At 44.6% G+C, this 27,869-nt stretch overlaps 1 protein-coding gene across 2 annotated transcripts; it reads left to right on the top strand.

Moving 5' to 3' along the window:
• The first annotated feature begins 1,786 nt into the window (after window positions 1–1,786).
• setmar (SET domain and mariner transposase fusion gene) lies at window positions 1,787–27,459 on the top strand. 2 transcript variants are annotated; one of them, XM_078209414.1, is made up of 2 exons: window positions 1,787–2,052; window positions 25,882–27,459. In XM_078209414.1, exons 1-2 carry the CDS (start codon window positions 1,921–1,923, stop codon window positions 26,674–26,676), a joined length of 927 nt encoding a protein of 308 aa, XP_078065540.1. In that variant the 5' UTR covers window positions 1,787–1,920; the 3' UTR covers window positions 26,677–27,459. The 2 variants fall into 2 exon arrangements, with proteins under 2 accessions (XP_078065540.1, XP_078065541.1); XM_078209415.1 differs by lacking the exon at window positions 1,787–2,052 and adding an exon at window positions 16,004–16,876 and having other exon boundaries at window positions 25,882–27,200.
• Window positions 27,460–27,869: the final 410 nt, after the last annotated feature.

Genomic DNA, 27,869 nt, shown 5'->3' with positions numbered 1-27,869 from the left:
GTAAAACAATATATAGTTACGTGTCCTTTGCTTGCCCTTGAGGCATAGATTTTAAACATTGCAGCTGATTTAGTTTAGCTAGTTTCTTGGATGTGGTCAGATGTAGACGATGTTGCAATTATTATGAGATTTCGGTTCGCTGGTAGGTCTCTAGTGGAGTTGGCTTCTTGAACCAGGCAACATACTTATTCCAAAAGAGAGAAAGTTCTCAGCATGTTTCCTCTATTGAAGGCTTTCTTGACACTGCCTGTGTCACTTGCAATCTCTCTCTAGTGGTTGGCAGCCTTGCCTTGAAATATTTCACCTATTGTATATTTCAGAAGTTTTGGGTGGGTCTGTCTGTGGAAGCCATTGTTTCAATACCCAGTACTTTGCATTTTTAATGTCTCTTCCTTAGACAATTACGAGTTTTGATGGGGGTCTGGATTATAAGAAACGTCTCTCTCTTCACACTCCCCTGAGAGTGATTTGTTTGTTTCTCACCTTCACCTTGGAATGTGCCCTTGCTTTTTAAGCAGTTCGCTCTACCTCAGTTCAAATTGCAAAAGTCCCAGTCATTTGAAAGTTGAAAAAAAATCAGATTTTCAAAAGTAAAAGGACATAGCCTCTTAACAGAGTGTTCAATTCCCAGATAACCTGGCAGCCTCTGAATATCTGCGCGGGTAAGGCGACTCAGCATTACTGCATACCAATTATATAAACAGGGTGTATGGGCAGGATTTTGTACACCTCTCATCGTGTATTTCGCAGTGGTGAAGGCAGCCTGCCATTGGTGATCCCACCGCTGTCAACGGGGTTTCCCATTGTTTGCTGTCAGGGGGAGCAGAAAATCCCGCCATGAGGAACTGCCTGAAAATTCCACCCAGTATGTCAGAAAGATTTCCCTCTCAACTTGCTTCACTGAGTGTTTTGTTTGCGGTATCATTCACAAAGAAATCAGTTGTGACTTACCCAGTAGCACTCTCAGTTGAGGGGTCGAGACCTCACAGACAACAATTAAGGCAGATACTCCTGGGTTGCACTGGGGGCATACTGCAGTCTGAAGTGCTGGCTTTCAGAATTAAAAGACATCGAAACAAAACCTTCTTGTTCCCTCAAGTGGATGTGATGGGTCCTATCCATTAATTCAAAGAAAAACAAAAGAGTTCTTCCCGGTGTCCTGGCCAATATTTATCCCTCAGACCAACATCACTGAAACAAATTGCGTTTTGTGTGGAGCTTGCCATGTGCAAATTGGTTGTTGTGTTTCCCACGTTACAATTGTGGGTATGCTTCAAAAAGGAATTTGTTTGCTGTAAGGTTAGGGGAGGCACTGTGGCTAGCACTGCTGCCTCACAGCACCAGGGACCCAGGTTCAATTCCTGGCTTGGGTCACTGTCTGTGTGGAGTTTGCACGTTCTCCCTGTGTCTGCGTGGGTTTTCTCCGGGTGCTCCGGTTTCCTCCCACAGTCTGAAAGACATGCTGGTTTCGGTTTAGCATTGGCTATGCTAAATTACCCAAACAGGTGCCGGAGTGTGGCGACTAGGGGATTTTCACAGTAACTTCATTGCAGTGTAAGCCTTCTTGTGACACTAATAAATAAACTTAAAGATGTAGTGGGTCGCCCTGTGGAAAGACGCTATATAAATGTGTGTCTTGCCGATGTTGAAAGTTCAGCCTGGCGCCTGTCGCTTTAAATTAAGATCCCGCCCCCTCTCCTGATGGACACTGGAATCCAGCACCTGATAGGACATTGGAATGAGTGACATATGTCGCCGCCAATGGGCTCGCGGGAGGGCGGGGTTTGGAGCGCGGTGACATTGTAACCCAGCGTGAATGGAAAATGGCAACATTGAGGCCGGGAGTAGCGGGGAACTAACTCCTTGAGGGTGTGAGTGAGGAGCTGGAGCCCAGCCTAGCGCTCTGTGCCACTGGGTGCAATGACCGCTGCCAGCGGTACCCAGGCACTGGGCTCAGGCCGTGTCCTGGCTCCTGATGTATGCTGCGGCCTGGAGAGGCTGCCAGTGCCAGTCCTGAATGAAGTGGACAGTGACTGTCTGCCTCCCATACAGGTACATTTATTTACAGAACCCGAGGTCTGTCACATCTTATAGTGACTGCTTTAGTAGCGGCAGTGTCACCCACTAACCAATTTAAACTGGTGAAACCCATATATATGCACAGAGGTGCTTTGTGAGGTTGTAATTTGTGTTGTGTCCAAAAACTTCTGTTTTGATCCCTATTATGACATAAATACTCATTAAAGTTTTCAAATGTTATGTTCTATCTGAACTTTGAACTTGTAGCTAAAACCAGCCAGAAGCTATGGAAATCAAACTGTGGTCACAGTCTCCATGGGACCAGTTCTCATTGCCAAGAGCTGGATGCGATGCAATAGAATCGTAGAATCCTGATAGTGCAGAAGGAGGCCTTCGGCCCATCGAATCTGCACCAACAACAATCCCACCCAGGCCCTATCCTCAGAACCCCATGTATTCACCCTGCTAATCTCCCTGATACTAAGGGATAATTTAGCATGGCCAATCAACCGAATCCGCACATCACTAGAGTGTGGGAGGAAACTGCAGCACCCAGAGGAAACCCATGCTGACACGGGGAAAACGTGTAAATTCCACACACACGCTCACCCAAGGCCAGAATTGAGGGTCTCTGGTGCTGTGAGGCAGCAGTGCTAACCACTGTGCTGCCATTAACCTGGGCCATAAGACCATAAGACCATAAGACATAGGAGCGGAAGTAAGGCCATTCGGCCCATCGAGTCCACTCCACCATTCAATCATGGTTGATTTCAACTCCATTTACCCGCTCTCTCCCCATAGCCCTTAATTCCTCGAGAAATCAAGAATTTATCAATTTCTGTCTTGAAGACGCTCAACGTCTCGGCCTCCACAGCCCTCTGTGGCAATGAATTCCACAGACCCACCACTCTCTGGCTGAAGAAATTTCTCCTCATCTCTGTTCTAAAGTGACTCCCTTTTATTCTAAGGCTGTGCCCCCGCGTCCTAGTCTCCCCTGTTAATGGAAACAACTTCCCTACGTCCATCCTATCTAAGCCGTTCATTATCTTGTAAGTTTCTATCAGATCTCCCCTCAACCTCCTAAACTCCAATGAATATAATCCCACGATCCTCAGACGTTCATCGTATGTCAGGCCTACCATTCCTGGGATCATCCGTGTGAATCTCCGCTGGACCCGCTCCAGTGCCAGTATGTCCTTCCTGAGGTGTGGGGCCCAAAATTGCTCACAGTACTCCAAATGGGGCCTAACCAGTGCTTTATAAAGCCTCAGAAGTACATCCCTGCTTTTGTATTCCAAGCCTCTTGAGATAAATGACAACATTACATTTGCTTTCTTAATTACGGACTCAACCTGCAAGTTTACCTTTAGAGAATCCTGGACTAGGACTCCCAAGTCCCTTTGCACTTTAGCATTATGAATTTTGTCACCGTTTAGAAAATAGTCCATGCCTCTATTCTTTTTTCCAAAGTGTACGACCTCGCACTTGCCCACGTTGAATTTCATCAGCCACTTCTTGGACCACTCTCCTAAACTGTCTAAATCTTTCTGCAGCCTCCCCACCTCCTCAATACTACCTGCCCCTCCACCTATCTTTGTATCATCGGCAAACTTGGCCAGAATGCTCCCAGTCCCGTCATCTAGATCGTTAATATATAAAGAGAACAGCTGTGGCCCCAACACTGAACCCTGCGGGACACCACTTGTCACCGGTTGCCATTCTGAGAAAGAACCTTTTATCCCAACTCTCTGCCTTCTGTCTGACAGCCAATCGTCAATCCATGTTAGTACCTTGCCTCGAATACCATGGGCCCTTATTTTACTCTGGATTACCAGTCCAATGACAATACTACTACATCACTGCTTCCTTAAGAGTCACCATCAAGCTGAACAAAGCTCACAGGTACCAGTATGGGCAATCGGAGACATTCTATGACCTGCATTTTGATTTCATGGCCTGGCAAGATGGTATAGAAGGTCTTTGAATATTAGCTGTACTGATTGAAATATTGCTATAAAGGTAAAGTACATGGTGCATACTAAGGTAGGTGGACTCTTTGAGATTGCCCCTTGCACTCTATTGAATATCTGAAGGAATAAAGTCAGAATTGGTAAAATACATAGAATATACAGCACAGAAAAGGAACATACAACCCAACCAGTCTTTGCCGTTGTTTATGTGCCTCTCGAGCCTCCTTCCATCCTTCCTTAGTGGTATACCATAGTGGTATTATCACTGGCCTAGTAATCCAGAGACATAGAGTAACGCTCTTTGGACCCAGGTTCAAATCCCACCATGGCATATGGTGGGATTTAAATTCAATAAAAATCTGGAAGTAAAAGACTAATGATGACCATGCAACGAGTGTTGATTGTTGTAAAAACCCATCTGGTTCACTAATATCCTTTGGGGAAGGAATTTTGCCATCCTTACCTGGCCTGGCCTACAATTTTTTTTTAATTCATTCATGGGTTGTGGTTGTTGCTGGCTGGGCCCCATTCATTGCACATCCCTAATTGCCCTTGAACTGAGTGGTTTGCAAGGCCATTTTAGACGGCAGTTAAGAGTCAACCATATTACTATGCGTCTGGAGTCACGTGATTCCAGGCCGGCTGACTTTTAACTAATCGCGGAAATGGCCTCGTAAGGTCAAGGGCAATTAAGGATTGGCAACAAATGTTGCATTGAAAAATAGAAACAGGAGTAGGCCATTTGAGTCTTCGAGCTTGCTCCGCCATTCATTTTGATCATGGCTGATCATCAAAATCAATATCCTGATCCCGCCTCCCCCCCATATCCCTTGATCCCTGAGCACCAAGAGCTATATCTAATTTCTTTTTGAAATCACACAATGTTTTGGCCTCAATTCCATTTCTGTGTTAGTGAATTCCACAGATTCACCACTCTCTGGTGAAGAAATTTCTCCTTACCTCAGTCCTAAAATGTTTACCCCTTACCCTCAAACTATGACCCCTAGTTCTGGACTCCCGCACCATCGGGAACATTCTTTCTGAATCTATCCTCTCTAATCCTGTTGGAATTTTATAAGTTTCTATGAGATAGCCTCTCACTCTTCTAAACTCCAATGAATACAATCCTAACCGACTCAGATAAAAGCAAAATACTGCGAATGTCGGGATCTGAAACAAAAACAGAAAATGCTGGAAAATCTCAGCAGGTCTGACAGCATCTGTGGAGAGGGAATAGAGCCAATGTTTCGAGTCTGGATGACCCTTCATCACTTCAACAAAGGGTCACCCAGCCAGTTGGCTCTATTCCCTCTCCACGGATGCTGTCTAACCTGCTGAGATTTTCCAGCATTTTCTGTTTTTGTTTATAACTGACTCAGTCTCTCTTCATATGACAGACCTGCCATCCCAGGAATCAGCCTGGTAAACCTTTGCTGCACTCCCTCTGGAGCAAGCACAACGTTCCTGAGATAAGGACACCAAAACTCCACACACTACTCCGGGTATGGCTTCACCAACACCCTATACAATAGCAGTAAAACATCCCTATTCCTACACTCAAATTCTCTTGCAATGAAGGCCAACATACCATTTGCCTTCTTTACTGCCTGCTGTACCTGTGCGCTTATTTTCAGTGACTGATGCATGTGGACACCAAGGTCTTGCTGTGTATCCACCTCTCTCAATTTATATCCATTCAAATAATAATCTGCCTTCCTAGTTTTGCTACTAAAGTGGATAACTTTGTGAATAAGAATTTTGAAAAATGACCACCAATGGATCTACTATTTCCAGGGCCACTTCCTTAAGTATTCTGGGATGAAGATTATCACGCCCTGGAGATTTATCCACCTTCAATCCCACCAATTTCCCCAAAACCATTTCTCTGCTAATACTGATTTCCTTCAGTTCCTCACTAAAACTTGTTTCTCTCAGAACATCTGGTAAATGAATTTTAAAAATCTGCATAGCCCTCTACTCCCTTCTCCCTCATGTGCTTACGTAGGCTCCCCTTAAATGCATCTCTACTATTAGCCTCAACTACATCCAATGGCAATGAGATCCACATCTTCACCACTCTGCATGGGTAATGACACTTATTCTGAATGCCCTGTCTTATTACCTTGGTAGTTATCTTATATCGATAGCTTCCAGTTTTGCTCTAACCTATAGGTGGAAACACAGACTTTCGGTCTACTTTAAATAAACCTCTCTCAATTTTTAAAACTTCTCCATTTAGATCCTTATTTTCCAAGTAAGGTGAGACCTATAAATATAATACCATCTCTTCGATCTGTATTGAAATTAATTTGCCAATTCTATGGCCATTCTGCAAGTTTGTTAATGGTATGATTTAAATATTGAAGGTCCACTTCCTTAAGTGACAGCTTATAATTCTGGATATATTAGAGTTGGTCACAAAAGCTAATATTGCCCAAAAGAGCCATGGATATTCCCATCCTGGGAAACTGGTTAAAGCTGGTAGTTGGTCTGACTGCAGATCAAACTTAAGCCTTGCAATGAGTAGAGCTGGAGTAAGCTTGATTCAAGAGCAAATGATAGTGAGAGATTTAAGCTAATGAAAGGTATCGGCTGAGAATCATACACCACAGAAGGAGGTCATTTGGCCACCATGCCTCTGCTGGCTTGTTGAAAGAGCTATTCAATTAGTTTCACTTCCTCTGCTCTCATCCCAAGGCCTTGCATTTCTTTTCCTCTCCAATTCCCTTTTGAAAATTCCTGATGACTCTGCTTCCACTACTCTTTAGGCAGTGCTGTCCAGATCATCATAACTTGCTGTGTAAAAAAAATCTCTTTTGCTGTTATCTCTCTCTCTCCAACCGACCTGTCAATTTCTCACTATCTTTATCAAGATACCTCAGAATTTTGAGTATCTCCTCTTAACTCCCTTGATCAGAGGAGAACAACTGCTGCTTCTCTCATCCCTCCAGATAATTGAAGTTCCCCATCTCTGGTACCATTCGAGTAAATCAATTCCAAAACCTTTTCAAGGCCTTGGCATCCTTGTTTATTGCTGCACACAGTCGTAGCAAAGATATGTGAGAAAAGGACAGGGGAATAGGCTCATTAGGGCAACATCGATACCATATATGAAAATAATATTCTCAGGGATTAGGAAAAGAAGGATAACAACTGAATAACAAAGTTTCTAAGAAACAAGTAATATGGATTTAGTAGAAAGATTCTACCTGGAAAGATCTCATTTGATGTTTGAGATTAAGTAGATCCTCCTACGATCTAATTGTCTGATCTTTCACTAAGCTTCTGGCAAAGTTGCACATGAAAGAAATCAGAACCAATTCAAAAGCCATAGGAATTCAGAGAGGAACTAGTTAAGAGCTAGGATAAAATGAGGAAGCAGTGACTATTGGTGAGAAGTGTAAAATCCAACAGGAGGGGGAGTGGTTTATTTAGCATTATTGTCAGGACTTCAGTGTGTGAATATTGTAAATATCCTATCCTTGTAAGTCTGCATTCAATTTCTATTGAACAGGATGCATGAAGATTAGTCGCTTTTACCAACTTAAAAATAACTTTGTGATTTGATTAAAAATCTAATTGTTTAAGTCGACTTAATGAAATTCCTTAATCTAATTTGACACTACCTTGATTTATTGAGGTGGAATATGGTACATATCTCAGCACAACTAAAACAGTTATTTTAGCTCATAGAAATCCTACAGTGCAGAAGGAGGCCATTTGTCCCATCGAGTCTGCACCGACCACAATCCCACCCAGGCCCTACCCCCATATATTTACCCACTAATCCCTCTAACCTACGCATCTCAGGACTCTAAGGGGCAATTTTTAGCATTACAATCAACCTAACCCGCACATCTTTGGACTATGGGAGGAAACCGGAGCACCCAGAGGAAACCCTCGCAGACACGAGGAAAATGTGCAAACTCCACACAGACAGTGACCCAAGCCAGGAATCGAACCCAGGTCCCTGGAGCTGTGAAGCAGCAGTGCTAACCACTGTGCTACCGTGCTGCCATGGTTTAACCAAATAAGCTAACTTGTATTTGTGAATGGGGGGGAGCGAGAGAAGAGAGATGTTGGTGGCATTTTTATAATTTTTTAAATAGGTTCATCGTTAGAAACCTGTTGTTTGCAAATTTACTTTTAATGACCTGGATATCAAAAATAAATCTGATGTTGCTGATGACATTAAAGTTGAGAAAAAGAGGATCTGGCTAAGGAACGAAGGGTACGTTTTATTGGCTGGGAATTGTCCATCGGTGACCATATTTAAGACTGGGATAGACAGATTTTTGGTCTCTCAGGGAATCGAGGGAGATGGGGAGTGGGTGGGAAAGTGGAGTTGAAGCCCAAAATCAGCCATGATTGTGTTGAATAGTGGAGTAGGCTCATGTGGTCTATTCCTGCTCCTATTGTTTTATGTTACATTGTCTAAGTTGCATGTATAAATGGGAAATTAAATTCAACAATCAGAAATGTTATGAATTGCAGATTGGTCAAAAAGTGTATATTATAAGCAATGAATAGAACTGAATTGATGAGGGAAGACGTACAAATGGTCTGGCAGTGATGAAACACCAGAGTTGAAAGCTCAGAGGGTCCAAGCAGGGACAAAGTGCTGGCACAGGTAGGAGAGGGAGACCATGGTGGGCCTGCTATATGAGAATATGGATTCTGAATTTGATCCACTAGAGCACAAACATAGAAAATAGGTGCAAGAGTTGGCCATTCGGCCCTTCAAACCTGCACCACCATTCAATATGATCATGGTTGATCATGTACTTTCAGTATCCCACGCCTGCTTTCTCTCCATATTCTTTGATCCCTTTAGCCACAATGGCCACATCCAGCTCCCTCTTGAACATATTTAACGAACTGGTCCCAAGAGCTTTCTGTGGTAGAGAATTCTACAGGTTCACAACTCTCTGAGTGAAGAAGTTCTTCCTCATCTCAGCCCTGAATGGCTTACCCCTTATTCTTAGACTGTGACCTCTAGTTCTGGACTTCCCCAACATCAGGAACATTTTTCCCATGTCTAGTCTGTCCAGTCCCATCAGAATCTTATATGTTTCTATGAGATCCCGTCTCATTCTTCTAAATTCCAGTGTGTACAAGCCCAGATCCAGTCTCTCTTCATCTGTCAGTGAAGGCTGGTATGGGCTGGGGTGTTAAGTTCGCAGGGCTTTGTTTAGGACAGGGTGAGGGTTATGGAGTTTTAGACGAGTAGGAATTTGTGTTGGGTTTAATTTGGGCAGCTAGCAAGAAGAATCTTGGAGAGGGGAAGTGCTGGGATGGATAAATTCTGAATGAAGATTTGATTTGATTTATAATTGTCACATGTATTAGTATACAGTGAAAAGTATTGTTTTTTTGCATGATACAAAGCATACCGTTCATAGAGAAGGTAACGAGAGAGTGCAGAATGTAGTGTTACAGTCATAGCTAGGGTGCAGAGAAAGATCAACTTAATGCAAGGTAAGTTCATTCAAAAGTCTGACAGCAGCAGGGAAGAAGCTGTTCTTGAGTCGCTTGGTACCTGACCTCAGACTTTTGTATCTTTTTCCCGATAGAAGAAGGCGGAAGAGAGAATGTCCGGGGTGCATAGGGTCATTAATTATGCTGGCTGCTTTGCTGAGGTAGCGGGAAGTTAGACAGAGTCAATGGATGGGAGGCTGATTTGCGTGATGGATTGGGCTACATTCATGACATTTTATAGTTTCTTGCAGTCTTGGGCAGAGCAGGAGCCATACCAAGCTGTGATACAACCAGAAAGAATGCTTTCTATTGTGCATCTGTAAAAATTGGTGAGAGTCGTAGCTGACATGCCAAATTTCCTTAGTCTTCTGAGAAAGTAGAGGCGTTGGTGGGCTTTCTTAATTATAGTGTTGGCATGGGGGGACCAGAACAGGTTGTTGGTGAAGATTGCAGTGGAAATGGGGATGAGTTGGTGATGGAGGTTTCAGTGATTGCCTTGGTGACAGGCCAGTTGACAGATTTGGAGAATCAAGCAGGATAGCGAAAGGTACACACTCTCCAGCTGAACTTCAACAGATAGCCAGATAAGGGACATAATCGAAGAATAGGTTTGTAGTTTCTGGAGGATGATGTAGCCAATGCTTTAGAGAGGGTGACGAAGGATAATAAGCTGCGGTCACAGCCACACAGCATGTCATCAGAGATTTTGACCAGGGAGGGCTGAGTGCTGTGGGTGGGATGGAGTGGAAAACAGATTGATTTGAACAGTCTGGGGGGGTGGTGGTGGCATGTGGTGCAATGGCGATGGAATGCTCTAAAATCTTGGAATGGAATGGGAGGTGGGAGACAAAGCAGTAGTTGGAGAAATCAAAGGCAGGCATTTTAAGGATTACAACAATTTTGAAATTGCTCCAGATGAAAGGAAATAATTGACAATTTAGCAACATATCTGCACAAGCTCTTAAATTGCAAGCTCGCCATCGCATTTGTATGGCAAATGAATGTCAACAAATATATATATTTTTAAAATTTGGTGAGCTTAGCTCCATGCTGTCTAAAATAATTTGGCATTTTGCACTGCTAGTGTAGTATACATGATGTGGAGATGCTAGCGTTGGACTGGGGTAAACACAGTAAGAAGTCTCACACCAGGTTAAAGTCCAACAGGTTTATTTGGTGGCACAAGCCACTAGCTTTCGGAGCGCTGCCTCTTCATCAGGTGAGTGGGAGTTCTGTTCACAAACAGGGCATATAAAGACACAAACTGAATTTACAAAATAATGGTTGGAATGCGAGTCTTTACAGGTAATCAAGTCTTAAAGGTACAGACAATGTGAGTGGAGAGAGGGTTAAGCACAGGTTAAAGAGATGTGTATTGTCTCCAGCCAGGACAGTTAGTCAGATTTTGCAAGCCCAGGCAAGTCGTGGGGGTTACAGATAGTGTGACATGAACCCAAGATCCCAGTTGAGGCCGTCCTCATGTATGCAGAACTTGGCTGTCACCTCTGCTCAGTGACTCTGCGTTGTCGTGTGTCGTGAAGGCCGCCTTGGAGAATACTTACCCGAAGATCAGAGGCCGAATGCCCGTGACCACTGAAGTGTTCCCCAACAGGAAGAGAACACTCTTGCCCGGTGATTGTCGAGCGGTGTTCATTCATCCGTTGACAAAGCGTCTGCATGGTCTCCCCAATGTACCATGCCTCGGGACATCCTTTCCTGCAGCGTATCAGGTAGACAACGTTGGCCGAGTTGCAAGTGTATGTACCGTGTACCTGGTGGATGGTGTTCTCACGTGAGATGGTGGCATTCGTGTCGATGATCCGGCACGCCTTGCAGAGGTTGCTGTGGCAGGGTTGTGTGGTGTCGTGGTCACTGTTCTCCTGAAGGCTGGGTAGTTTGCTGTGGACAATGGTCTGTTTGAGATTGTGCGGTTGTTTGAAGGCAAGATGTGGGGATGGCCTTGGCGAGATGTTCGTCTTCATCAATGACACGTTGAAGGCTCCGGAGAAGATGTCTTAGCTTCTCCACTCCGGGGAAGTACTGGACGATGCCCTCATAAGAACAGGATATGGCGCTCGACTCATCGATCGACAGTTCCGACGCGCCACAGCGAAAAACCGCACCGACCTCCTCAGAAGACAAACACGGGGCACGGCAGACAGAGGACCCTTCATCGTCCAGTACTTCCCTGGTGCGGAGAAGCTACGAAATCTTCTCCAGAGCCTTCATCATGTCATTGATGAAGACGAACATCTCGCGAAGGCCATCCCCACACTCTCACTTCTTGCCTTCAAACAACCGCACAACCTCAAACAGACCATTGTCCGCAGCAAACTACCCAGCCTTCAGGAGAACAGTGACCACGACACCACACAACCCTGCCACAGCAACCTCTGCAAGACGTGCCAGATCATCGACACGGATGCCATCATCTCACGTGAGAGCACCATCTACCAGGTACACGGTACATACACTTGCAACTCGGCCAACATTGTCTACCTGATACTCTGCAGGAAAGGATGTCCCGAGGCATGGTACATTGGGGAAACCATGCAGACGCAACGACAGCGGATGAATGAACACCGCTCGACAATCACCGGGCAAGAGTGTTCTCTTCCTGTTGGGGAACACTTCAGCGGTCACGGGCATTCGGCCTCTGATCTTTGGGTAAGCATTCTCCAAGGCAGCCTTCACGACACACGACAACGCAGAGTCGCTGAGCAGAGACTGATAGCCAAGTTCTGCACACATGAGGACGGCCTCAACTGGGATCTTGGGTTCATGTCACACTATCTGTAACCCCCACGACTTGCCTGGGCTTGCAAAATCTGACTAACTGTCCTGGCTGGAGACAATACACATCTCTTTAACCTGTGCTTAATCCCCTCTCCACTCAGATTGTCTGTACCTTTAAGACTTGATTACCTGTAAAGACTCGAATTCCAACCATTATTTTGTAAATTGAGTTTGTGTCTTTATATGCCCTGTTTGTGAACAGAACTCCCACCCACCTGATGAAGGAGCAGCGGTCCGAAAGCTAGTGGCTTGTGCTACCAAATAAAGCTGTTGGACTTTAACCTGGTGTTGTGAGACTTCTTACAGTGTAGTATACATCATGGTAAACCTTGTGGCCCTGATTTGTAAGGGACACTGTGACCAAAGGTGGGTTGAGCAATGCTAGTGTAATGCAGATTTCAGCCACAGGGTGATGCCAAACAGCATTCACTGTAGTTTCGATACCAGCGGGGGGTACTCAGCTCAGGTGGTCCTCTGCAACATCCCGTAGATCATCCTTGCCCTTGATGGCAATCGGCAAATGTCTGAGAAGGAAACATTCAGCTCTGTCTAGCTACCACTGGGTATTTAGGGACACAGATTAGCAGAGACGAGACTAGAGGTTGAGAGAAGGCAGAAGACTGTGGGGTTTTTTTTACCTGCAAGAGCCTTTTAAAAAATTGCATGTTGAGCTTAATTTGCAACAAGGAGTAAAGAACTTTTGAAAAGACAAAATTTTATTGACCAAAACTTTATATTGTATAGAATGCATCTGGATTGTGATGGGAACGCAATTCCTCGTGACCATGCACTAATTTATGTCAACGGCCTTAGCATTTATAGGCTCATTGTAGCAGGAAGATTGTGTATAACAAAAGCAGAACAGCAGCAGATGGTGCTGTACACCAAGAAAACTGCCTTCAAGAACAGAAAACATTCACATTTCTAAAGAACCTTATCACATCTCACAGGACATCCCACAGGGATTCAGTGTGATAAATTAATTTAAAGTACAGACACTGTTATGTAAACAAGCGTGACATTCATTTGGCTCACAGCGCAGACAGCAGTGAGATAAACGACTAGTTAGTCCGTTTATGGTGATGTTGGAGCAGGGAGTTCTTCTGAACTGCTGGGTCAAGATGGGACCTGTTACATTAGCAGAATAAACACATGGGCTACTGGTTCAACAGGAAGGGCGACGTCTCTGACACATGGCTCCCAACCCTTCCATTTCGGACAGGACTGTCCTGGAATGGGCGATTGACTCCCTCGAGCACCACTGGACTCTGACCACTCAGAAGATATGGTCCAAAAACAGATTACTGAGGGTGTTGGAAATCTGAAATAAAAACAAAAGAATGCTGTAAAATTTTCAGCAGGGCAGGCAGTGTCTGTGGAGAGCGAAAAAGAGTTAACATGGTCACTGACTTTTTATTCGAATCGAAGAAAGAGAGAAATGTACGAGTTTTTAAGCCGGAAGAGGGCAGGAAGAACAAATGGTAAGCTCTGGATAGGATGGCGGGAATGAGAGAGGAAATGACAAAGAGGTTTCATGATGCAGCAGCCAGTGGAATGGGTATAGTGATGAAACAAAGATGAGGTATGAATCGCTGTACAGCAGCCATCTGAATGCAATCTTAAGGTATAAAGAAACAAGCCAACAAACAAAAAACTTAAAAAAGAACCCACAGAGAACAAGATGGAGGTAGAGGTTGGCAGAGGTTATAATCTAAAATGGTTGAACTCAATGTTGAGTCCAGAAGGCTATAGAGTGCCAAGATGAAAGATGAAGTACTGTTCCTCAATCTTGCGTTGGCCTTCATTGGAACACTGTAGGAAGCCATGGACAGAAAGACCAGAGAGAGAACAAGAGATGTGGGCTGCTCGAGGAGAATTAAAATGACAAGCTGCTGTAAGCTTGGGGTCATGCTTGCAGACTGAATGGAGGTGTTCCACCAAGCGGTCACCCAGTTTAGGTTTGGTCATCTCAGTATAGAGGAGGAAATGGTACTTGTATGATCAGTGCATACACAGGATCCTCCCTCCCCATTGTGCCTAGTAAGCAACCCATGTTGTCTGGGCCCTGCTGATGCCTGTGCTGTTCTGAATGGGTTGCTACATTGCTGTTTGTGAGAAGGTGGCATTGGGTCCAACAGAGATGTCAGGAGAGAGTAACTAGGAGGAAAGAGAAATAAATTGGAGATGGAAACACAAAAACCTCCAATTGGCTCCTTAAATTCCAATCACGGGCTTCCTTCTTCCGGTCCTATCTGCTATTCCAATCACAGATTCTGTCTCTGGAGGAGCAGCACAAGAGGGAGGGAGAGAAGTTGTGATTGGAGGAGCTGTAGCAACCAGCATGGGAAGACACAGAGGATGGGATTTTCTGGCCGCACCCGTCCCTAGGCTGGAAAATCCCATCCGAGGTCAACGGACCTTTGCACGGTCCGTGTCCCACCCACTATGATTCCCATGGTGGGTGGGATGGAAAAATTCCACCCAGAATCTGTGATTGGCGTAGCATCTCCTCATGGATTCTGTCGCTCGTGCGCTCATTGCTCCTCCAATCACCACTCTGCATTATCTCCCAGCTCCAACCTACGCTTGGACATTCAGTTGTTCAGCCTCATTTGGACTATGGAGCCAGTGGATGTTGGAGATATCGTTAGAATGATGGAATTCCAAAACCTAAATATCTGAAACCTGCCAAACGGCGGAAATTTCTCATTCTTGCCACAGATGCATAGATAAACCAAGGAAAACCCCAGTGGTGGAGAGCTTTGGGAATTAAGGTCCAAAGTCACCCGTTCTTCCAAGCATATTCCACTCACCACAAGTCTTGTCTTTAAATAACACGGTTTCTCCCTTTTATTCATGGGAGTTGACCATTGTGGGCGTGGGAGGAAGTGGGCTGTGGACAGGGTGGTGGCATCAGGGTAAAATAAAGTGGCAGTGAGATGGGGGTTGGCACGATGATTGCACGTTTCTGATGGCATGTTCTTTTTGGGTTCATTATGAGACTGTCAAAGTGCCAGCAATGGCACTTCGTATCTTTATTTGTGCTGCCCCTGTTATTATGATATGAAAACTGATCTCTCATTAATTTCAATCCACCCAAACTGAGGAATGGATGACATATTTATCTGTCTCACTTTCTTTCCTGTCTGCCTTTATCTTCCAGTTTTGCTGTACCTGCTTTGTCTTCTGAGCTTGCCCAGAGGAATGAAATGACCATCTCCTACCTACACGGTTCTAGGTCCTACTTGCATTGAGTTTGGCCTCTTTCCTTGTGAGCTTGAGTCCATCAGCACCAAGCTGTCAATTATTTGGCAGTTAATTGGCGATCTGATTCAGAGCCCCTAAGAGTGGCTGCTGTGGTGGATGGAAGTGCTGCAGCTCTACACTGGGAGAATAGGAGGCAATCTTCCAAGGATCACTATCAAGACACTTTGCTGGGGCTGAGTTTTAACACAGTTCATTCCACACAAATTTATTCTGATCCAGCTGTGTCACGCAGCAGTGTATTTGCCAGTCTTTGTATGAAGTTCTCTTTGTTGGAAAGAAATTGGATAGAAAGAAAAAGGCCATGCTGGCCTTTATGCTCCTCCTACCTCATCTTTGTATCCTCCAATTCTTTATCTAGCTTCCTCTTCTCACCAAGACAGCAGCTGAGTGTTATCCAACTGATATTGGACCTTGATCTTATCATTCTGCTCATGCCTTTGTGTTTTGTATTATTTGAAAGATAACAAGCTTGCTTGAATTTTTCCAAGAGCTCACATATTTCTGCAGATGCCATTTGTATTTTCCTGTCTTCTCCCAGAGTCTTCCTCCCCTCACTCCTGGAAGACTTACTTTTCTATAGTGTGTCTCAGGAGTGTGAACTCAGGATGTTCCAAAGCAGGTTACAGCCAATGGAGATTTTTTGAAACACATTTACTGTTGTAATGTAGGAAATGCAGATGCCAATTTGTGCACAGCAAGCTCCGATAAATAGCAATGAATGACCAGATAATCTGTTTTACTGATGCTGGTTGAAGGATTATTATTATTTGGCAGGGCACTGAGTGTTCACCCTTGCTTTTATTCAAACATAATCATGGGATATTTTACTTCCATCCGAGAGGGCAGAGAAGGCCTTCAAATGAAAAACAGCACTTCTGACAGTGAGGCACACCCTTTGTCTGCACTGGAGTGTCAGCCTGGATTGTGGGCCCAAGCTTCCAGAGTGGTACATGAACCCTCAATCTCCTGAGTGAGATCTGACTCAGTGACCAGCTGAGCCACAGCTGACATCTGAATCAGATAAATGGGTAAAGAGGTGAAGGAGATTAACAATGTACTGTGGGTACAGTAAGGGGAGGAGAGAAAGAGGCTGACAGACTGTCATCGGGTGATGCCGAGTGTGAGAGTAGAGATAACCGCACAGGAATTCCTGTAGGACTGTGGCCAAGTTCTGCTGCATGAATTGTGGTCTGAAAGGTTGATAGAAGCAGATTCAATCGTAACTCATGTATATTTGGCAAGGCACTACTTGCAGAGGAATGGGGCCAATTGCATGGGTCTTTCTTTCAAAGAGCCAGCACAGAGATGATGAACTGAATGGCTGCCTCCTGTGCTGTAAGATTCCGGTAAGGTTTGAAGAGCTTTACACTCTGTATCCTGACCATCAAGTTGTTGCTGGTGGACTTATGAGACTTTGGTGCTAATTGGCTGGCCCTTCAAGCAGCTTGTGTGGTGGTGATGATATCTGAAGTTACAAACCACACTTGCACTGGCGACAACTTTTTGAGTTTCGCGTACAGTATCTAAACTGTCAATCAACCACTTGCAGCATCCTGTTGGAGCGAGGCAGCAGCATTGGTGACATACGCAATGTGACTGCAGGGCCAAGGAAGCTAGCTGTCTGAGGACAGAATATCAGAGACTTTAATCCCTAAACTAAAATAAAACGACACAACAAAACAACACGACCAGAGGTGTTAAATATCAATAATATACACTAATAATGACAGAAACATGGAAGACTGAAAATTAGATGAGGGAATTGTGGGGATTCAATTGTGAGCAGGAGGAGTGAATAAACCAGTTCTGACTCCAATCCATTACACTGAACTGTACTTCTCTTCCAAGAAATGCAACAATAGAAATTAAAATGTATTTGCGTTCCAGGTTAGCACCAATATGAAGAGTCTTAGCACTTTGGCTCTTCCTGGCTGACTATCAGGTGACACGGACTGATTAGCACTGCTGCCTCACAGCGCCAGGGACTTGGGTTTGATTCTTGGCTTGGGTCACTGTCTGTACGGCGTCTGCATGTTCTCCCCGTGTCTATGTAAGTTTCCTCCAGATGCTCCAGTTTCCTCCCACAGTCTCAAAGACATGTTGGTTAGGCCATGCTAAATTCTCCCTCCGTGTACCTGAACAGGTGCCGGAGTGTGGCAACGAGGGAATTTTCACAGTAACTTCATTGCAGTGTTAATGTAAGCCTACTTGTGACACTAATAATAAATTTTTAAAAATCACAAAGCACCTCATAGCAAGTGATAAGCTCAGACATGCAAGAAAGAAAGAGACTCCTATTGATAGTGTTTTTCACAAACATTCCAAAGCGCTCTATAATAAATGAAGTAGTTTTTAAGTCATAGAGGTTTACAGCATGGAAACAGGCCCTTTGGCCCAACTTGTCCATGCCGCTCTTTTTTTTTAAACCCCTAAGCTAATCCCAATTGCCCGCATTTGGCCCATATCCCTCTATACCCATCTTACCCATGTAACTATCTAAATGCTTTTTAAAATATAAAATTGTACCCGCCTCTACTACTACCTCTGGTAGCTTGTTCCGGACACTCACCACCCTCTGTGTGAAAAAATTGCTCCTCTGGACCCTTTTGTATCTCTCCCCTCTCACCTATGCCCTCTAGTTTTAGACTCCCCTACCTTTGGGAAAAGCTATTGACTAGCTGATCTGTGCCCCTCATTATTTTATAGACCTCTATAAGGTCACCCCTCAACCTCCTACGCTCCAGGGAAAAACGTCCAGTCTATCCAGCCTCTCCTTATAACTCAAACCATCAACTCCCGGTAGCATCCTAGCAAATCTTTTCTGCACTCTTTCTAGTTTAATAATATTGTACTGGAGCTGGGCCAAACTCTCTGTGACTCAGGGTTCCAGACCCCTCACAGTAATCATGAACCATTCGGGAAGCTTTTGAAAGGTGAGTTCAAAAAGTCTTGTCCATTGCCTCCACACCCTTTTGATGCCCCTTCAATGGCTTCTATTTCCCCTCTATGCCCATTCACCCAGTATTCACTATGTACTGGACCAATGAACCACAAAAAAGCGGCAAATGTTGAAATGCTGAGAAAAGGATCTCCCATTCAGAAATCTTCTTTGGAATAAATTGCTGTTCCTAAAGGCCTCCAAAAGTGTCAATCTGATATGGCAATTATAATATTAGTAAAAGAAGCTTAACCTACTTCATACTTCTCAATCTTGTCCAAATAAACATACAGACATGGAGACAGAGATTACAGAAAAAATAACTTTTTCTAACCAAAAAAAAGGCAATCAAAAAATAAACACCCCATTCAGTTGTCAAAACAGAACCCATTTTTGAGCTTATGCATTTGTGAGTCTTGGAGCTCAGCCAAGCATTGGGAATGAGTACAGGTGAGAGTTCCCAGATGGCTTTCTAACCAGCTCACCTTGGCACAGCGCCACCACTGTAGCCCCCTGTGATCGGCTTCCAAAGTTGGCAGGACCGACCTGCCCCTGCCCCCGACCCAACCCCCATCCCCTACCCCACCCCAAGTGAAGACTGATCATAATGGGGCCCTTTAAACCAATTGGAGCTACCCCTCCTGGTGGTAAACATCCAACCCATTTTGCTCAGTATAAACTGGTAACTTGGTGGAGGAATAATGACCATCGACCACAATAATGAGGAATGGGCCATGAGTTTGGCAGCAATTTTGTTTGACATACTCAATGCTCTGTTAAGAATGGAATAAGAATGGTCACATTTACTGAATTTTGCCATGAGCTTTCGAACTCTCAGCCACTGAACTGCACCCTAATATTTCCTGAGTTGTCACCATCTCGATCCTCTGCTCCAGTCGACTCGCGATGGCAGGAACTGCCGGAGGCGCTGTCCCATCAAACCTTGCGGATCAAGTCTATCAACAGTCAGAACTCAGCGGCTATCCATCCATTACCATAGGGCGATGGTGTTTAGGAGAGATAGGAGCAGCCCACTCCCTAACGACGATGGGATGACTGCCTTGTGGGGGAGCGGGGGAACGGTGGGCTGGGATTGGCCCCACAACTCTCTCAGAAACTTTGATTAGGCTTTGTTTAAAAATGAATGTCCATGGGGGAGAAACTCCTAGCACTGGGCAGGAAGATCCTCACAGGAAGAGAGGGGAAATCAGCAACAGAGTTTGCAGAAACACAGGCTGACAGCTCTGTGTTTAAAAATGTGAGTTTTCTTTCTGTTCATTCATAGAATTAGAGAATCCTACAGTGCAGAAGGAGGCCATTCGGCCCACCGAGTCTACACCGACTACCTCCCGCCCAGGCCCCATCCCCATAACCCCATGCATTTACCCTAGCTAGTCCCCTGACACTAGGGTCAATTTAGCATGGCCAATCCACCTAACCTGCACATCTTTGGAGTGTGGGAGGAAACTGGAGCACCCAGACATGGAGAGAACATGCAGACTCTGCACAGACAGTGACCTGAGCTAGAGAGTGTGTTGTTAGCCAGCCCACAGTTACTCCAATTCTCTTCCCATTCCTACTGGTGCACTAAGGCAGATTTCCATCTCTTTCCAGACCTAGTGATTCCCAGAACAGGCCACTAGTCTGTCATCAGTGGTTTATAGTTTGAAGGGCACCACTGCACATCAAGTGTGGCTGACCAGGGCTGGGATTCTCCTCAAAAAATTCGAAGTCCCCAATTCACGTGAAAATGGGAGTAGTGCCTGCTGATTCTTTGAGCGTGATTTTCAGGTTGTATCTCCCACACTCTGAGCATCACAGAGTGCCCTAGCGGGGTTCACTCTGGAAACCAGTCGACGGGGCCTATTCCCGCCTGAGAGGCCGGCAGCATAGCGCTTGAGTGGGCCACTGCGCATGTGCTGATCTGTCAGAGCGGAGATCGGAACATGCTCAGTAGCCCCACATTGCCGGTCTCCCAATCGCTGGCCAGCCCCACAACCCCTGCATCGCTGCCCCTCTGACCACCCCCCCCACAGCCTGATCACTGGCCAGCCTCACAAACCCCGCATCGCTGCCACTCAGACCCCCCCCCTGGTCGGTTCTGTGTGGCATCTGCTTACACACTGTCTGTGAATATCATTGCTAAGAAGGCAATGTTCAATGAACAGAGTAGCTCTGATGATGAGGATGATAGTGAAAGCGACATGACCCTCATGTACTACGTAAATGATGGTGTTTATGTACCTGACCCCCCCCCACGGCCTGATCGCTGGCCAGCCCCACAACCCCCGCATCGCGGCCCCTCTGACCCCCTCCACTGCCTGATCGCTGGCCAGCTCCACAAACCCCGCATTGCTGCCACTCTGACCCCCGCAGCCTGATCGCTGGCCAGCCCCAGGTGCATTCATAACGCTATTTGAGCAGCGCAGTGGGCTGGGGGAATCGCCCCCCCGGAGTTTCTCCCGCTCTTAACGCCAGCCATTGGCAAATCTGGAGGGATTTGCAGGTTGGCACCCGATGTGTTTGGTCGCGTAACGAACGCACCTTCCCTGGCCATCAAATCCTGGGGTGGGACTCGAAGGTAGTCATGATGTGGAGATGCCGGCGTTGGACTGGGGTAAACACAGTAAGAGTTTTAACAACACCAGGTTAAAGTCCAACAGGTTTATTTGGTAGCAAATGCCATTAGCTTTCGAGTCGATGATCCGGCACGTCTTCCAGAGGTTGCTGTGGCAGGGTTGTGTGGTGTCGTGGTCACTGTTCTCCTCAAGGCTGGGTAGTTTGCTGCGGACAATGGTCTGTTTGAGGTTGTGCGGTTGTTTGAAGGCAAGAAGTGGGGGTGAATACCGCTCGACAATCACCAGGCAAGACTGTTCTCTTCCTGTGGGGGAGCACTTCAGTGGTCACAGGCATTCAGCCTCTGATCTTCGGGTAAGCGTTCTCCAAGGCGGCCTTCACGACACACGACAGCGCAGAGTCGCTGAGCAGAAACTGACAGCCAAGTTCCGCACACATGAGGACGGCCTAAACTGGGATGTTGGCTTTATGTCACACTATCAGTAACCCCCACAGCTTGCCTCCTGGACTTGCAGAATCTCACTGGCTGTCCTGTCTGGAGACAATACACATCTCTTTAACCTGTGCTTAATGCTCCCACCACTCACATTGTCTGTATCTTTAAGATCTGGCTGGCTGTAGAGATTCGCATTCTAGTCAGTATTCTGTAACTTGATTTTGTGTCTCTGTGTGCCCTGTTTGAGAGCAGATATCCACTCCATCTGATGAAGGAGCAGCACTCCGAAAGCTAATGGCATTTGCTACCAAATAAACCTGTTGGACTTTAACCTGGTGTTGTTAAAACTCTTACTGTGGGACTCGAACCCAGAGCTTCTGGCCCAGAGGCAGGGACACTACCCACTGCGCCACAAGATCACCCCACAGTCACTGTTCATTTTGAATTGTCCTGTGAAGATGTTTTAATTGGCTGGGTTTCTTCAGAAGGTGCGAGACTGGAGTGGTGTGAATGGTGGTAATGGAGGAAACAGGACAGCTAATTTGTACACAGCAAGCTTCCACAAACAGCAATGTGACAGTGATCAGATCATCTGTTTTAATGATGTTAGCTCAGGGACAGACAGTGGTCAGGACATTTCATTATCACTGTGCCAAAATCTTGGAACTGCCTATCTCACAGCCCTGTGGGAATACCCATAAGGAGCACAACACAGGTACACTGGCCACATGAGCAGTGTATTCTTGTCCGTATATGAATGAACATGCTGCACTTGCATCCTCCAGATTAATCAATTTAACCATGATATTTTTGTGCCACCATTCAGATTCTCGATGATTATTAAATGGAAATCAATTGAATAAGATTAGGATGCAGACTGTTTGACATTTTGCCAAGCTTTTGTGAGAAATCCAGTTCCCATCTGAGTGTCTGAAATGGGGATTCATCACTTTGCTATCATTTGATAGACACAAAACCGTTGTGGACGATCTGAATCGACTTTTGCTACCTTCAGTTATATTTAACTGCACATGAGCAGAATCCAATACTTTCAGAAAATCGTTAGAATTAGCATTATGGTTGGTCTACTGTTGGTCTAAATGGATTCAGTGGTAACATTCAAAATTGAATTAAATACATACTTGCTACAGAAACATTTTGCAGGACCATTAGGAAAATGTGGCTGGGGGAGACGGGGGTGGGGAGGGGTTGGATATAGGACTAATTGGACAGCTCTCCCAATTTCTGACTGATTCCTCTTGCTTCCCACAAAGAATGATTGGTTCCTGGAACGAATTCTCTGTCAGAATAATGGAGGTAAAATCCACAGAATCATTCAAAACAGTCATGATGAAGATTTTAGCATCTTTCTAGGTGAACTAGGATGGACTGAACAACCTTCCTGAGCTGTATTTTTAAAATGTGATCCTAGCAGATATCTGGACCGATTGGAGGAGAATATGTGCGAGTTTACAATTGAAGAGCTAGCATACTTTGGGATAGTGGCCACCTCCTGTGATAGCAGGTTGGCAAAAGGTCCTTTTACCTCTGAGACTAGGGATGGAACAGAGACTGTTGAGATAAAATAAAATGCGTCCATTAGCCGTAAATGTAATAAGCAAAATAAGTGCTAACACCACCAGGCAGCACAAAATATGGGGTAACTGAATGCTAAAAGAATGAAACACTTGCATTTACATATCACTTTCCACAGCTTTAAGCTGTCCCAGTGCTTTACTACCAATGAAATAGTTTTAACACGTAGCTTCTTGTGTAATGTAGGAAAAGTGGCAACACATTTGTTCACAGCAAAGTCCCACAAACAACAATATGAGCAATGACCAGAAAATCTGTTCTAATAATGTGGCAGTTTGCTAGGTATCAATAGGATCGATAGTGTGGCAAATGGAAACATATTGGTGTAAATGGAGGGACTCTTTGAAGTTGGGTTTAACCCACATTGTGGCAGCACTGAACGCTGCATCTTAGATGCACCCTGTTAGTTATACCTGACCTGCTGTGATTTGACCTGGAGCCAAAAGTGGAGTCTCCACTCTACAGCGCGAATCTTATTTACATTGCACCCAAAGATTATCTCATTGAATGCCTAAAGTACAGAAGGAGGCCATTCGGCCCATCAAATCTGCAGCGACCACATCCCACCCACACCCTATTTCTGTAACCCCACACATTTACCCTGCTAATCCCCCTGACACTAGGGTCAATTGGCCAATCAACCTAACCCGTCTATCTTTGGGCTGTGGGAGGAAACCGGAGCACCCAGAGGAAACCCACGCAGACACAGGGAGAAAGGGCAAACTCCACACAGACAGTGACCTGAGGCCGGAATTGAACCTGGGTCCCTGGTGCTGTGAGGCAGCAGTGCTAACCACTGTGCCACCGTGCTGCCCAATACCAAAAGAAACTGATGCCAGTCTATCAGCAAACCAGCAGGTTGATGATGCAATGTTAAAATGGTCTTTTCTCAGTGCTTGTAATCCGGCTGTCTCTTGGGATCCTGTGATTTCTACCTCTCGAAATCTTCGGATCTCACATCGGGATTGGGATCTATTATCAGTGTGAGCGGCTGTCCCATCTGATCCGATGGAATTGAATATAAGGTGCAAGAGCAAATCTTTCCCATTTTCCCCCAAGTTGTGAATTGATTGAAGGTGGATCATAGGAGGAGGAACACTGACCACTGCTTTTTCTCAAGTCCTGAATTAACTGAAAGCTGCACATTTCACAAATTCAGTCACTTTGCCTCACATTGGCAACTCCACCCATAATGACTGGGTATGGAAAATGCCACTCAAATAAAATTGATGGTGAAGCAAAAGACCATTAAAACAAAGTATAAATACATATACATCGCTACAGGTACAATTCATATAAAATAATCTAAACTTTCCCCTCATTACGCTGTCACTTGTGTCATTCTCTCTTCCACCTTCTTCCTTCGGGAAAAGATACAAAAGTCTGTGGTCACGTACCAACTGACTCAAGAACAGCTTCTTCCCTGCTGCTGTCAGACTTTTTAATGGACTTGAGAAAGTTGATCTTTCTCTACACCCTAGCTACGACTAACACTACATTCTGCACTCTCTCGTTTCCTTCTCTGTGAACGGTATGCTTTGTCTGTATAGCGCGCAAGAAACAATACTTTTCACTGTATGTTAATACATGTGACAATAATAAATCAAATAAAATTGTTACAATTAATTTTACTTTGTGCAGCGGATAAAATAATGTTCGGTTTCCTGTAGCTATCATATAATTTTCAAAATCCAGAATTGATTTGAATTTTGGAATTTTATTAAATGTAGTCACAGTTCCTGGTACATGGATTTCCAAATCATATTTCCTTTTGCATTATTTATACTTGTGGTGATGAGTACAGGTCACCTTGACTCATGTTTCCTACAATGAATGCTTGTTTTTAAAAATATTTTATCCTCCCCAGTGCACTGGACAAATTCTGACTTTTCTTATAGCAATTTCTACAATGCACAACCTCCTTTCACAAAGTGTAAATGTGCACACGGAAACTTGGATTATATCCAGTTCACAATTTTCTCCTTTCCCCAGTTTCTCCCTTTTCCAAGTAAAGGGGGACTGTCTCCTGGGGTTGGTGCGCTGGCCTGCTTTCACACTTCATTTAATAGATATAGCATTTCATATGGAGCCTAGGGACGAACCATGACAGGCCAAGGGCATTTATCTGAAAGCCATATTTACATAAGTTAATTAAGGCCAAGATTATTAAGTTCTTGTTGAGAGACACCGAGATCCAGATTCAGAAATGGGTAATGAATTCTCAGGAAGCTGGAATCTAATGCTCCCTTGGTCATGCTGCTGTAATTTTAATTTAAGGGAGGGAGCAAACTTGGCTTTATAGGTCATGAGGTGTTGGTGATGAGATGTGCAGTGAGGTACTTGGGGATTTTGTTACTCAACTTATTGTGTTTGACAATAATTAGAATTTTTATACATTGTTACATTTTTTTTTAATACACATAATACTTTTTGCTGAAAGGTTTATTCTGATAGTAATAAAGTGACTTCATTGTGAGTAGATGCTGCCTGTCTTTTGTTTGAGTAGCTGGATGTTGAATTCCCAAATGCTGGTGTCTGGACAAAGTATCGGCTGGATGAATTTAAGCAGCATTTAAATGTACAAAACTTCGTACAAAAAGTTATCTTTGGTGCTGTGCCTTATTTGTACATGACTTGTGAAGTATTCTAACTCATCTTCATAACAAGGCAGGAATGTGTTAAATAACTTGGTTTCTCCCCTTTACTCGCTAAGTAGGATTTGTGAAGAATGTACAGTTCTTCTGAAGGAGGAAGGCAACTGTGAAATTATTTTCTCTTAAGCGTGTTTTATTTTCGTCTTGCAGTACACACCAGAAAATGTGGCTGGACCAGGAGAAGATCTCGATCCTACTGAAATAACCCTCCCAGGATGTGAGTGCTTAGCCTCTTCTTGTGAGCAGGATACCTGCACTTGTCTACAATGCTACCTAAGAGCTTATGATGAAAACCTCTGTCTCGTGGACTTTAAGGAGACGAGCTACTCTAGGCCGGTGTTTGAGTGTAACATTATGTGCAAGTGCAGTGAGGACTGCCAGAACAGACTTGTCCAAAGAGGCCTCACTTTTAAACTGCAGGTGTTCAAGACCTCCAAGAAAGGATGGGGCCTTCGCACTCTGGAACCAATTAGGAGAGGGAGGTTTGTGTGTGAGTATAGTGGTGAAGTCATTAGTTTGTCAGAAGCCAGCAGACGAATTCAGTCCCAAACTTCTGTTGACATGAACTATATCATAGCTGTGAGAGAACACCTGAGCAATGGAAAAGTACTGGAGACATATGTCGACCCTACCCACATTGGCAATGTTGGCCGATTCCTCAACCATTCCTGTGATCCCAATCTGTACATGGTTCCTGTCCGTGTCAACTCCCTGGTTCCAAGGTTGGCTCTTTTTGCAGCTCGTAATATTGCAGCTGAGGAGGAACTGTCATACGACTACTCTGGAAAGTTCAACAATCTTCGGAAGGAAGGGACAGATAAAGAACGGTCCAGCGAAGAGCCTTGTGCCCTGAAATCATGTTACTGTGGTGCGCAGTCATGCACTGGCTTTCTGCCTTTTGACAGTTCACTCTATAATCCGACGGACAAATGGAATGTGATCTAATCACTGGTTTATTAGATTTGGCTTTGTAGTTTATGGACATTGTTGCTGCAATGTTTGCAATTTGCACTGCGCTGTAGTATATACCTTTGGTTTGATTATTACTGATCACAGGTTCTATTTAGCCATTTGTTTAGTTTACAGTAAATACACTTCAGTGAGATATTTCAATGACCATTTTCTTTAAGCTTTTAGGATAAACATGGATCCTTCGATCAGAGAATGGTTAATTCATTTGCTCTTATGATTGAGCATTCAAGTAAACGTGGGGCAGAATGAACTGATCCATTTGTGATGACCCCCCTCTCAGCCATCAGCTCATTATGCAATGGTTTTCATGGTGACTCAACTTGCCGATCATTGTGATGTAGGCAAGGACAAAGGCGGTAAGGCTGTGGTTGAACCTTCTGCAAAGGCTGCTGATGATTTTGTTGTCTCATTCTCAGTTGTCCAATACATGAACCACTGGCCAATTGGGAATCCAGATGTGGTTAACTGCTTTCCCATTTAGTAAATAAAAATTAGTAATAAGCACTTTTGTTTGGTCATTTGATTTGAATACTCGCATGGTTTATGCATGTGAACTTCGCCCTTTTTGTGTGTTTGTTGGCAAAATGGTAAGTCATGGTGTGTGTGTTTTGAGTGTAGTGAGCCCTTTGATTACTGAATGGTGCTGGATATTTGTTCTGTTTTATATATATATATATATTATACACACAAGCGAAGTATGTTTATCTGTACTCTTAGAGTGTATATAAAATATGTAAAATCATTAAATATTTAGCTAAAACTGAGTTGCTGTAACTCCCATCTGTGGCTGGTCAATATGATCCATCCATTCGGGTGGTCTCATGACAAAAACAATCATAGCAATCAATTAATTAATCTACAAATTGAGACATGTAAGGAAAACCCTGGTGGGGGAGGGCTTTTGTACTCCATGGGCTGGAAATGGGTGTGTGCTGTTTCTGGGGTGCAAGAGACATCTGCAATCCAGTGGACAGCATGCGCATTTGGTGCTGCTACCTTACTACCATGATTGTAGCACAGTGCTGACCATCTGCTGCACTGCCAGCTGTGTCTGTGTTTCAGCAGTAAAGTAACGTTCACTCATAGCACAGACAGCTTCCGTTCTTAAAGACAGCCTGTTCATCTCAAAGGGAAGTTGCACTGAATTACATGAGGCTACTGCCGAA

The sequence above is a fragment of the Mustelus asterias genome, chromosome 3 (assembly GCF_964213995.1).
Source record: "Mustelus asterias chromosome 3, sMusAst1.hap1.1, whole genome shotgun sequence".
NCBI lineage: Eukaryota > Metazoa > Chordata > Chondrichthyes > Carcharhiniformes > Triakidae > Mustelus > Mustelus asterias.
Note: the sequence above shows the minus strand (reverse complement) of the source record. Positions and strands in the feature narration are given on the sequence as shown.

Coding starts and splice junctions, on each gene's coding strand:
- setmar (XM_078209414.1), top strand. CDS start 1,921: ATGACCGCTGCCAGCGGTACCCAGGCACTGGGCTCAGGCCGTGTCCTG. Junction 2,053..25,881: donor ACTGTCTGCCTCCCATACAG/GTACATTTATTT, acceptor TTCGTCTTGCAG/TACACACCAGAAAATGTGGC.